The 12022-nt window shown below is 50.7% G+C and overlaps 1 protein-coding gene across 1 annotated transcript in view; it reads left to right on the plus strand.

The window, feature by feature from the left end:
* Positions 1-252: 252 nt before the first annotated feature.
* Positions 253-12022, plus strand: part of LOC113220287 (beta/gamma crystallin domain-containing protein 2-like) — a gene marked incomplete at its 5' end in the record, with an annotated part of 15031 nt that continues 3261 nt past the window's right edge. The window contains 12 exon segments of the mRNA XM_026449222.1: positions 253-392; positions 1234-1359; positions 1663-1699; positions 2073-2209; positions 2371-2497; positions 2734-2923; positions 3006-3091; positions 3327-3359; positions 3490-3602; positions 8281-8410; positions 10983-11122; positions 11514-11637. Of these exon segments, the coding sequence (XP_026305007.1) occupies positions 253-392; positions 1234-1359; positions 1663-1699; positions 2073-2209; positions 2371-2497; positions 2734-2923; positions 3006-3091; positions 3327-3359; positions 3490-3602; positions 8281-8410; positions 10983-11122; positions 11514-11637 (1383 nt within the window).

A 12022-nucleotide genomic window follows, 5' to 3' on the forward strand; every position in this document is an offset into this window, starting at 1 on the left:
CTCTGCCTCTGAGGTTCAAGCGATTCTCCTGCCTCAGGCTCCCGAGTAGCTGGGATTTCAGGCATGTACCACCACGCCCAGCTAATTTTTTATTTTTAGTAGAGACTAGGTTTTTCCTTGTTGGTCAGCTGGTCTCGAACTGCTGACCTCAGGTGATCCGCCCACCTCGGCCTCCCAAAGTGCTGGGATTATAGGCGTGAACCACCATGCCCAGCTGTTTATATATATTTAATTTCCCCCCTCCTTCCATAGGACTACAGCACCCTGGAAATCAGCCTCTTCTCTGAGGAGGGCCTCAGGGGAAAGCAAGTGAAGCTAAGAGAGGCCTTGAAGAATTCCCAGGGTCTGGAGAAGCCCCTGCAGGTGGCATCCGCCACTGTCTCTGCAAGACTGTGAGTCTGGTCTATTCTAGAATCTTCTCATTTGACATTCACTGTGCTGGGTGCTGGGGACACAGAGGTGACAGAACACAGTTCCTGCCTTCAGGAGTGCTCAGTCCACTGGCAGGGTCAGGCAAGTAAGCAGACAATAGCAATTCAGATTTTTGGGGTGAGGGAGCACAGAAAGACACCATACCGTGAGAGGCGGCAGAGTGTGGAAGTCAGAGAAACCTTCCTGGAGGAGGAGACACCATGTCGGGATGAGTTGGTCAAGAATCTAAGCTCCATGAGGGCAAAGATTTTGTATGTATGTTCACTGCTCTATCCCTGAGGCCTATAGCAGGGTCTGGCACACAGCAGATGCTTCTAAATATTTGTCAACTGAATGAATGGGGGAAAGAGTGTATCTGGCAGAGGGAATAGCACATGCAAACGCCCAGAGAGGAGAGGGTTAAGCTTCAAATTTTCAGTCTAGCCGGTGTGAGCAACAAGTGGGAAGAATTGAGTCCCAGGAAGGAGGCGGCCAGATTGCAGAGCCTCTTTGAGTCCCAGGAAGGAAGAGGTCAGATTGCAGAGCCTCTCTGCATAGCCGGGCTTTATTGTGAGGCTAACAGGGAACTACTGGGGTTGCTGAAGCAGTTTTCCATGCATGCTAGAGAAAAATGCTCCAGCTGTTGTATTAGAGAAGGCAAAGCCAGAGGAAGGGAGACCAATGTGGCTACTGCAAGAGATTATACAAGACTGATGGGAGCCTCCCCAGAAAACCTCCTTTTCCCCTCTAAACCTTCCTTCCCACCTGCTGCATCCCAGACCTTGAAGTCTGGGGTGCAGCAGCCTCTCTGCCTTCCCCTAGGTGGCTACTGTACCCCAAACCATTATTTGAAGACACTCCCTACATCCTGGAACCTGGAGAGTACCCCACCTCAGAGGCCTGGGACACATCGGACCCCAGCGTGGGCTCCCTGAAGCCCATGAGATTGGTAAAGAACAGGACACACCCACAGGCCAGGAGGTCTAGGCTCTGCCCCTTGTCCCAAGTGACATGGTCCTGCAGTCTATGGGAAGGGATGGGGAATGAAGTTAAAACAGCACCCCTTGGAGACTGCTTCCTGGGAGCTTCTATTGGGAACGGGAGTGGAAGGAGAGGGAGGATTAACCTAAGAGGTGGGGGAAGAGGGAAGACATGGGGTTGGGGTTCTCAGGATCAAGAATATCCTAGATCCCCAGCCCCCATCTGTCTTTCCCATCTCTGGGCTGGTGTCTCAGCTCTGTCTCCTCTGCAAGGCTGCCCAAGTGTGGAGAAGCCAGGGGAGCCGAGGGTAAGAGTCTGGGCTTAAGAGCCGAGGGTAAGAGTCTGGGCTTAAGAGCCAAAGAGGGCCTTTGGTCGTGGGGTGCAGGTGTCTGGTTATCACGGTCTGGACAGGAAATCCAGAGAGGAGGGCACTGGGGGCCAGAAGCTGGGTCTAGGGAGATGGGACCTGATGGGCTCACTGGGAACTTGTTTTTGATGTGTACGAAGGTCAGAGGTCAGAGTAGAGACAGGAATTGGGTAAGGGGATGGAGTTCCGTGAGGAGGTGGGAGGACTAGGGGCTGCCACATTGGCCTGATGCTGGGCGGAGCCATTCCTGAGCTGGCTGAGTGTGTTTGGGTCCAGATGACTCCCTGCCATCCTGACACCCGTTTTCCCCCAGGCTGTGGTGTATGAGGCCCCCGGCTTTCAGGGCCGCAGCTGGGAAGTGAGCCAAGACATCTACAACCTTCAGCAGCCAGAGGACAGCCAGAGCCCCCACCTGGCCTCTGTGGGGTCCCTGAGAGTTCTCGAGGGCTGGTGAGAACTCAGGACCCTTCCTTCCATTTCATCACCTCCACTGGCCTTTACCCTTGGGAGTGGGGAGTGATCTGGGCTGCGTAGGGGTGGGGACAGCTGTCTCATTCATCCATGGGCCTCCTATGACTGAAACTGCCTGTCCATCCTTCTGCTTTTCCCAGCTGGGTGGGCTACGAGAAGGAGGGCTTCCGGGGCCACCAGTATCTGCTGGAGGAGGGGGAATACCCAGACTGGTCACACTGGGGAGGTTATGATGAGTTGCTGACCTCCCTCTGTGTCATCTGGACGGTAAGCCCATCCCTCTGCCTCTGGCCCCAGGCAGACCTCCCCCAGTACAATTTGTGGAGGGAAGAATTTGTACCCCCTTTCCGTGTTCTCCCTGGAAGTGTTCCCGGAGGTCTAGCCTCTCTTCCCCCTGCTGCTCTTCTCCAGGCCGTACTGACAGCCTCACCCGTAATTCCCCGGGTGGGCTGTGACCCTGGGGTCTGGGCACTCCCAGGGGTTTCGGTTTGTGGGCGGGAAAGACCTGACTGTCCCTGGGAACCCGGGACTTTGGGGACCCGGCCGTCGTGCTATTTGAGGCCATGGACTTGGAGGGGCATGGCGTGGAGGTGAGCAGGGCATTGCCGGATGTGGAGCTGGTGCAACACGGCCCCAGCACACAGGCCATCCACGTGCTCAGCGGCGTGTAAGTGACCCAGGCTCAGGGAGCGGGTCGGGCCCGGGCAAGCCGGGGGCGGTTCCAGGAGAGGTGCAGGCGCTGTCCCACCTGACCGGCGCCCCGCCCTTCCTGCAGGTGGGTGGGAGAAGGGCGTGTACCGTAACTGCGAGGACTGGGGCGCGGGCAACAGCGCCCTCGCTTCGCTACAGCCGGTCCTACAGGTGCGTGTCGGCCGCGGGGGGCGGGGCCTCCCCGGTGGCGGGACGTGGAGTTCGGGTGCGCCCCGCCCCCACGCAAAGGTAGCGGGCTGGAGGACCTGCCTGGGCGCTCGGGGCGGGGCCTTGGGAGGGGGCGGGGCAGAGGGTGCGGCCGCGGGGTGGGCAGTACTGAAACCTAGAGGAGCGGAGGCTAGGGGCCGGCACTCTCCCTAATTCTCGATTCGGTCCCTCTTTTCAGGTCGGGGAGCACGATCTGCACTTCGTCTCAAGGGTAAGGCGGGAACTCCGCAGGGAGCCTTTGGGCTCCCGTGTTTCCCCTCGTTTCAAACCTCTCCCCTCCCCACTGTTTTCGGCCCTACTGCATCGCCCTTCTTCCCCTCATCTCCCCTCTCTGCCTCCAGATTCAGCTTTTCTCCCGCCCCGACTTTCTGGGCGACCACTTCTCCTTCGAAGATGACCAGGCCGCTCTGCCCGCCTCCTTCCGACCTCAGTCCTGCAGAGTCCACGGCGGCAGGTGAGGACGTGGAGGGGTGAAGGGCTGGAGGTGCTGGGGCAGAGGCGGGGCTGCAGGAGGAGAGTCTTTCAAATGATTTCCTTCCTTTGGCTATCTTGGGATGAGCTGTTCTGTCTTGCGCCTTTCAATTTTAAAACAAACAAAATAAGGTTTTAGTGGAAAATGTAAAACTGTAGATTGTATAATATAAATATTAATCTTATTTCCTCTATCCGTGTGTTCTTTTAAATTTTCAGTGGAGTATTTTAAATCCTTGACCCAACGTAAAATTTCATGGGTAAACACTTCAACGTGTGTCTCTAATATGAAATAACTTTTTCCCCACGTAGCCAGAAGTCATTATCACATCTAATAAAATTAATAATAATTTGTTCATATTATCCAATACCCAGTCCGTGTTCAGATTTCTCCTATTGTCTCAAAAATACATTTGTGAAATTAACTTGTTTTTCTCAGCATCCAAATAAGGTCCGTGGGCCAGGTTTTGTCATGTTGGCCAGGCTGATCTCAAACTCCTGGGCTCAAGCTATCTGCCACCTCCGACTTCCAAAGAGCTGGGGTTACAGGCATGAGCCACCGTGCCCGGCCAACCCCAGTAGTTTTTGTTGTTGTTGTTTGTTGTTTTTGTTTTTGAGACAGAGTTTTGCTCTGTTGCCCAGGCTGGAGTGCAATGGTGCAATCTCAGCTCATCTCAACCTCTGCCTCCCAGGTTCAAGCAATTCTCCTGCCTCAGCCTTCCCAAGTAGCTGGGATTATAGGCATGCGCTACCAAGCCCAGCTAATTTTGTATTTTTGGTAGATGATGGGGTTTCTCCATGTAGGTCTTGCTGGTCTTGAATTATCGACCTCAGGTGATCCGCCCACCTTGGCCTCCCAAAGTGCTGGGATTACAGGCATGAGCCACCACACCTGGCGACCCTAGTAGTTTTGATAATTTTCTTGATATAAGATATTCCATGATCACTTTGTACATTCTTTTTTGCTCCAAATCTAGAATTGGCTATTTGCCATGGAACGCTGGTTCCTTTTAGTGGCAAATGGTATTTAGAGGCCAAAATCTGCATGCTAGGTGTTTCAAAGTGATAACGCCCATATTACAACTAATAGTAAAAACCACTGAATGCTGTTGGGAGTTTCCTATGAGGTTTTTTCTTTTTTTTTTTTTTTTTTGAGATGGAGTCTCGCTCTGTCGCCCAGACTGGAGTACAGTGGCACTATCTCAGCTCACTGCAACCTCCACCTCCTGGGTTCAAGCAATTCTCCTACTTCAGCCTCCCAAGTAGCTGGGAATACAGGTGCCCACCACCACGCCCAGCTAATTTTTGTATTTTTAGTAGAGATGGGGTTTCACGATGTTGGTCAGGCTGGTCTCAAACTCTTGATCTTGTGATCCACCTCCCTCGGCCTCCCAAAGTGCTGAGATTACAGGCATGAGCCAGTGTGCCTGGCCTCTTGTGGTTCTTTTTGTCCTCAGGATATTCACCTATAACGTATTTGTTATGTGTTAGTTCAAATTACTGTGTCTTAAACATATTTGAAATAATACTTTCGTGTGTGTAGTTATGTCACCAACCAAATATACAGTTAGGTTCATTAATTGATTTTCAGTTTTAAGGAATACTGTTAGGTTCATTAATTGATTTTCAGTTTTAAGGAATACTTTTCATTTTTATTTATTTCTGGATTTGTTTTTGTTTTTGTTTGAGACAGGGTCTCACTTTCCATTCAGGCTGGAGTGCAGTGGTGTGAACACAGCTCACTGCAGCCTTGACCTCCTGGGCTCAAGGGATCCTCCTGCTTCAGCCTCCTGAGAAGCTGGGACCATAGGTGCACACCACCATGCCAAGCTCATTTTTTAACTTTTTTCTAGAGATGGGGGTCTCACTTTGTTACTTAGGCTGGTTTCAAACTTATGGGCTCAAGCAATCCTTCCTTCTTGGTCTCCCAAAGTGTTGGAATTACAGGTGTGAGCCACTGCACCTGGCCCTAATTTTGTTTTCCTATGAATAATTGCCATGAAGCTGGGCATGGTGGCTTATGCCTGTAATCCCAGCACTTTGGGAGGCTGAGGCAGGAGTCCAGGAGTTCAAGACCCACCTGGGCAATGTAAGGAGACCCTGTCTCAACAGAAAAATTTTTAATTAGGTGGGTGTGGTGTCATGCACCTGTAGTACTACCTACTCAGGAGGCTGAGATGGGAGGATTGTTTGAGCCCAGGAGTTGGAGGCTGCAGTGAGCTATGATCACACCACTGCACTCCAGCGTGCGCAACAGAGTAAGATCTTATCTCTAAAATAATAATTACTACATTAAATACTTACGTGGTTCCGGCCTTAGCTCAGGCTGCTATCACGAAATACCATAGTTTGTGTGGTTTAAATAACAGAAATTTATTCTCTCACAGTTCGGGACACTAGGAAATTCAAGATCAAGGTGCTGGCCACTTCACTTCCCCAGTGAGGCCTTTCTTCCTGGTTTGCAGAAGGCCACCTTCTCACTGTGTTCTCATGTAGTGAAGAGAGAGAGTAGGAGCTCCTGTCTCTTCCTCTTTTTTGTTTTTTTTTTTTTTTTTTGAGGTGGAGTTTCACTCTTGTTGCCCAGGCTGTAGTGCAATGGCGCAATCTCAGCTCACTGAAACCTCTGCCTCCCGGGTTCAAGCAATTCTCCTGCCTCAGCCTCCCAAGTACCTGGGATTACAGGCATGCGCCACCACACCCAGCTAATTTTTGTATTTTTAGTAGAGATGGGGTTTCTTCATGTTGGTCAGGCTGGCCTTGAACTCCTGACCTCAGGTGATCTGCCCACCTCGGCTTCCCAAAGTGTTGGGATTACAGGCATGAGCCACCGCACTTGGCCCCTTCCTCTTCTTTTAAGGACACTAATCCCATCATGGGTCCCACCCTCATGACCCCCTCTAAACCAAATTACCTCCAAAAGGCCCCGCCTCTGAATACCATTACATTGAGGGTTATGGCTTTAGCATATGATTTTGGGAGGACACAGACATTCGGCCTATAACAATCCCAAAGCCAATAGCTTTCATCTCTGTCCCTGCCACCTTTTTCCCTCTCTCCCCGTGTTAGAAATCTTTTTTTTTTGTTTGTTTGTTTGGTGTTTGGTGTATTCATCCACTGGCTTTTTTGTTGTTGTTAAGATATAAGCAAATATGGCTGGGCGCGGTGGCTCAAGCCTGTAATCCCAGCACTTTGGGAGGCTGAGACGGGCGGATCATGAGGTTGGGAGATAGAGACCATTCTGGCTAACACGGTGAAACCTCGTCTCTACTTACAAAAAAACTAGCTGCGTGAGCAGGGCGACAGAGTGAGACTCCGTCTCAAAAGAAAAAAAAAGATACAAGCAAATATACACTCATAAATTTCCATATAACTATAGAAACCAAATATTTATATTTTGTTTTCCTTCTCCTCCATTTTCTTACACAAAAGGGAGCATACTATAACCAGGTTAATATAATTAAAAAAACACTAAATTGTGCACTTTAAAAGTGTGAATTTTGGCCAGGTGTGGTGGGAGGATGCTCTGGGAGGCCGAGGTGGGTGGATCACTTGAGGTCAGGAGCTCGAGACAAGCCTGGCCAACATGGTGAATCCCCACCTCTACTAAAAATATAAAATTAGCTGGGCATGGTGGCACATGCCTGTAGTCCCAGCTACTCGGGAGGCTGATGAATTGCTTGAACCCAGGAGGCAGAGGTTGCGGTGAGCTGAGATCGTGCCATTGCGTTCCAGCCTGGGCAACAATAGCGAAACTCCATCTCAACAACAACAACCACCACAACAACAACAACATAGTGTGAATTTTATGGCATGTGAATTGCATCTCAGTTTTTTAAAGGAAGTTTGCTATAAACACTTATGCACCTGTTTTTTTCATCTGTTTGGAGATCACTTTATATCCCTTTAAGAGCTCTTTTTCATTCCACTTAATTGCTGCATCATACTCCACTTTTTCTTAATTTATTCAGCCAATCCACTATTGATGGACATCTGGGCTGCTTCCACCCTTCTCTGTTGCTGAAGTACTGTAATGAATAGCCTCCTGCATGTGTTATATCATGTTCTCAAAGGGTGTCCTTGGGATGAATTCCTAGGTATGAGATTGCTGAGTAATTACTCATGGAGTTTTGCTTAATATTGCCAAATTCCCCTCCCTAGGGGCAGTATGATTTCATTCAGTCTTTTCTCCTTTTTTTTGAGACGGAGTCTCGCTCTGTCGCCCAGGCTGGAGTGCACTGGCCAGATCTCAGCTCACTGCAAGCTCCACCTCCCGGGTTTATGCCATTCTCCTGCCTCAGCCTCCGGAGTAGCTGGGTCTACAGGTGCCCACTACCTCGCCTGGCTAGATTTTTGTATTTTTTAGTAGAGACCGGATTTCACCGTGTTCACCAAGATGGTCTCCATCTCTTGACCTCATGATCCGCCCGTCTTGGCCTCCCAAAGTGCTGGGATTACAGGCTTGAGCCACCGCGCCCGGCCTTATTCAGTCTTTTCTTAAGTCTGACCTCATTCCCTGCTGCTGTAGTGCCTGTTCATCCTTGACCTCCCCTGGGACAGGGGGTCATGATAAAGTTTTCATTCCCTCTTCTGTATCTCAGGGGAACCTGGGCAGGCCAAGGACAGATAGGCTCACATACCCTCCATTTCTTCCCCTTCCCCAGCTGGATCCTGTTTGATGAGAAGAACTTGGAGGGTGACCAGCACATTCTCTCTGAGGGTGAGTTCCCCACTGTCACAGCCATGGGCTGCCTAGCCTCTACAGTCCTGGGCTCTCGCCAGAAGGTATCCCTGGTGAGTTTCCATGTCCGGTTCCAGGCAATCCCGGAAGCGGAAATTGCTGCTGGGGGAGTTCTGGACACAGAACCTGTGTGCTGGTGCAGGGGTTGACTCCAGTGTTTTTAGAAACCCCCTAGGTCCCCTTGACTCTGGGGCTATAAAGCCAGTTTAGTTTGCTAGCTCTTCATTGAGCACCCACTGAGACAGGACCTGGGGACATGGAAAGAAATCGGACACAGCCCTGCCTGTAAGGAACCCATGGTCCCATAGACATAAAGATTACATACAGAGTGGTGCATCCAGATACAGAAGTGGTGCGGGGATGGTGGGACTAACACTCAGGGCTGGGTGGGGCAGGAGCCAGTGCTGCCAAGGTGATGTTCCACGCAGGGAGGAGTGACAGGACCAGCTAAAAAGATGGTCCTGCCTGCTGCAGACCAATGGGAAGGGGCAAGGCAGAGGGGTTGCTGCTGCAATGACCCAGAGTGAACTATGATGTCCTTCACCTGGGAAGAGATGGATGGAAGTGACCACAATAAGGAGCTAGCACCTGTAGGACTGGTGACTGTGTGGCCAGTGGGGGCAGTACCCAGTCAGAACAGGTGATGCTTACTGAGTGCATAGTATGTGCCAGATGGTGTTTAAAATTAAAAGGCTTTGCACCAGCCAGGCGCGGTGGCTCATGCCTGTAATCCCAGCACTTTGAGAGGCCGAGGTGGGCAGATTACCTAAGGTAAAGAGTTCGAGACCAGCTTGGCCAACATGGTGAAACTCTGTCTCTACTAAAAATACAAAAATTAGCCGGATGTGGTGGCACATGTCTGTAATTCCAGCTACTTGGGAGGCTGAGACAGGAGATTGGCTTGAACCCACGAGAATGTCACTGTACTCCAGCCTGTGTGACAGAACAAGACTCCATCTCAAAGGAAAAAAAAAAGGCTTGCCACATATACTAAACCTTTTTAATCTTCTCCACAATGCTGAGAGGTGTGTTCCCATTATTATCTCCCTTTTCCAGATGCGGAAACTAAGCCACAGGCTCCAGGTCACATAGTTGGTAACAGGCAAAGCCAGGCTCTCCCCCAGGCAGCTGGTTCTGGAGTCCTAGTCCTTTGCAACTACATGTTAGGCTCTGAAGACAGATAAACCTGGTTCTGAAGCCCGGCTTTAGGTCCCTGAGCAAGTGATTTACCCTCTCCAGCCTGTTTCCTCACTATTAAGTGGGGGATGATAATAGCTTCTACCTTATAGGGTTGTTGAAGAGTTATAATGAGATCAGGTAAAGCGCTTAGCGTAATATGGCCTGTAGTAAACCCTGATGAATGTGAGCTGCTATTATTATCAGTATTATTATTGTTATTGTTATCATGAAGATGAAAAGGAGAAATCTAGAATAAGGCCAGGTGCGGTGGTTTGTGCCTGTAATTTTAGTACTTTGGGCCAGGCGTGTTGGCTCATGCCTGTAGTTCTAGCACTTTGGGAGGCCGAGGCGGGCAGATCATGAGGTCAGGAGTTTGAGACTAGCCTGGCCAACATGATGAAACCCCGTCTCTACAAAAATTAGCCGGGCATGGTGGCTCTTGCCTGTAATCCCAGCTACTTGGGAGGCTGAAGCAGGAGAATTGCTCTAACTTTAAAGGTGGAGGTTACAGTGAGCTGAGATTGCGCCACTGCATTCAAGCCTGGGTGACAGAGTGGGACTCCATCTCAAAAAAATTAAGTAAATAAATTCTAGCACTTCAGGAGGCTAAGGCAGGAGGATCACTTGAGCCTAGGAGTTGGAGATCTGCCTGGGCAACATGGTGAGACCCTGTCTCTACAAAAAATTAGCTAGGCATGGTAGTAGAGTCCCAGCTACTCAGGAGGCTGAGGTGGGAGGATCACTTTAGCCCAGGAAGTTGAGGCTACAGTGAGCTGTGATTGCACCACTGCACTCCACCCTAGGCAACAGAGCGGGACCCTATCTCAAAAAAAAAAAGAAAAAAAATAATCTAGGCCAGATGTGATGTAATTGCAGGATTACTCCTGTAATCCTAGCACTTTGGGAGGCCAAGGCAGACAGATCACCTGAGGTCAGGAGTTCGAGACCAACCAGGCTAACATGGCGAAACCCTGTCTCTACTAAAAGTACTAAAATTAGCCGAGCATTGTGGCACGTGCCTGTAATCGCAGCTACTCAGGAGGCTGAGGCAGAAGAATTGTTTGAACCCGGGAGGCAGAGGTTGCAGTGAGCCAATATCGCGCCACTGCACTCCAGCCTGGGCAACAAGAGCAAGACTCCGTCTCAAAAAAATAAATAAGCCCCAGGTTTCCATCCTGGCTCAGAGTGCCAGGTTAGTTCTGAGAAGTGCTATTTACCAGAGGAGGTTTGAGGGGGAAATTGGGGGCCCAGCCTGGCGCTTACTGCCTCTGAGAATCGGGGGCACTTGGCTGCCAGTGTCCAAGAGTCGGTGGCCCTACAGAACTGAGCTCAGGAGGGAAGAAGGCCTGACATACAGATCTGGGAGTCTGGGTGTCTGGGACTGTGGGACTGTGTCTGGGACTTGGGCTCTCAGAGCCTCACCCTTGTTTGTCTCCTGGGCCCCAGCACTTTTCAGAGCCTTCAGTTTTCCTGTATGGACTCCAGTGCTTCGAGGGGAAGGAGATCGAGCTCAGCAGGGAGGTGCAGAGCCTGCAAGCTGAAGGCTTCAACAACCACGTGCTGTCCGTGCGGATCAAGGGGGGCCTGTGAGTGCTGAGGGGAGGCACGGGTGCGGGGGCTGCTGGTGGGGATGAGTCATGGCAAGACGGAGATCCTGGGGGTCTCTGGCCTCCTTCCCCTCGCCACTTTTGCCCCACTCCCCTCCAAGCCAGGAAGGAGGGAGAAGTGCAGACTGAGAAGGGTCACTGGCTCTCAGGGCTTAGACCTCAGCTTGGTGGCTTCTCAGGATCCTACTTTACTCTGCAAACCCCAAATCTATTTACCAGCCTCCCTCTCCACCCTGGGAACCCTATTCCAGGCAGAAGAATCCCTGCATGAGAGGAGGTGGAGAATGTTTTGACATCTGTGTCTCCTCCTCTACCTGCCTGTCTGTGTGTCTGTGCTCTTCTCTGTGTCCCTGACACCTGCTGGGCCCAGTTGGGTGCTACGTGAACACAGTGACTTCCGGGGCCGCCAGTGGCTGGTGGGAAGCTGCGAGATCACCAACTGGCTGAACTACAGTGGCACCCAGAGGCTGGACTCCCTCTACCCCATCAAGCAGGTGGGTAGCGTGGCTGGAGCTGAGCATGTCTGGGGCTGAGTGTGTCTGGGCAGGCCTTTCTGGATGAGTGTCTAGCTGTGTGTTTCCCAAACACAGCATTTGTGTACTTTTGTCACAATTTTTGCCACATCATCATTCCTCTTGAGCCATTGTCTACTTAATATTTTTCTCTAGATTAACTCTCTTCTTAAAAGTCTTTTAATTAATTTTTATTTCTCAAAAAAGCATTTTTTTTTCTTTTTTTTTGAGACAGAGTCTTGCTCTGTCACAAAGACTGGAGCGCTGTGGCAACATCCTGGCTCACTGCAACCTCCACCTCCCAGGTTTAAGTGATTCTTGTGCCTCAGCCTCCCAAGTAACTGGGACCACAGGCACGTGCCACCAT

This window comes from Piliocolobus tephrosceles, unplaced genomic scaffold, assembly GCF_002776525.5.
Source record: "Piliocolobus tephrosceles isolate RC106 unplaced genomic scaffold, ASM277652v3 unscaffolded_789, whole genome shotgun sequence".
NCBI classification, from domain to species: Eukaryota; Metazoa; Chordata; class Mammalia; order Primates; family Cercopithecidae; genus Piliocolobus; species Piliocolobus tephrosceles.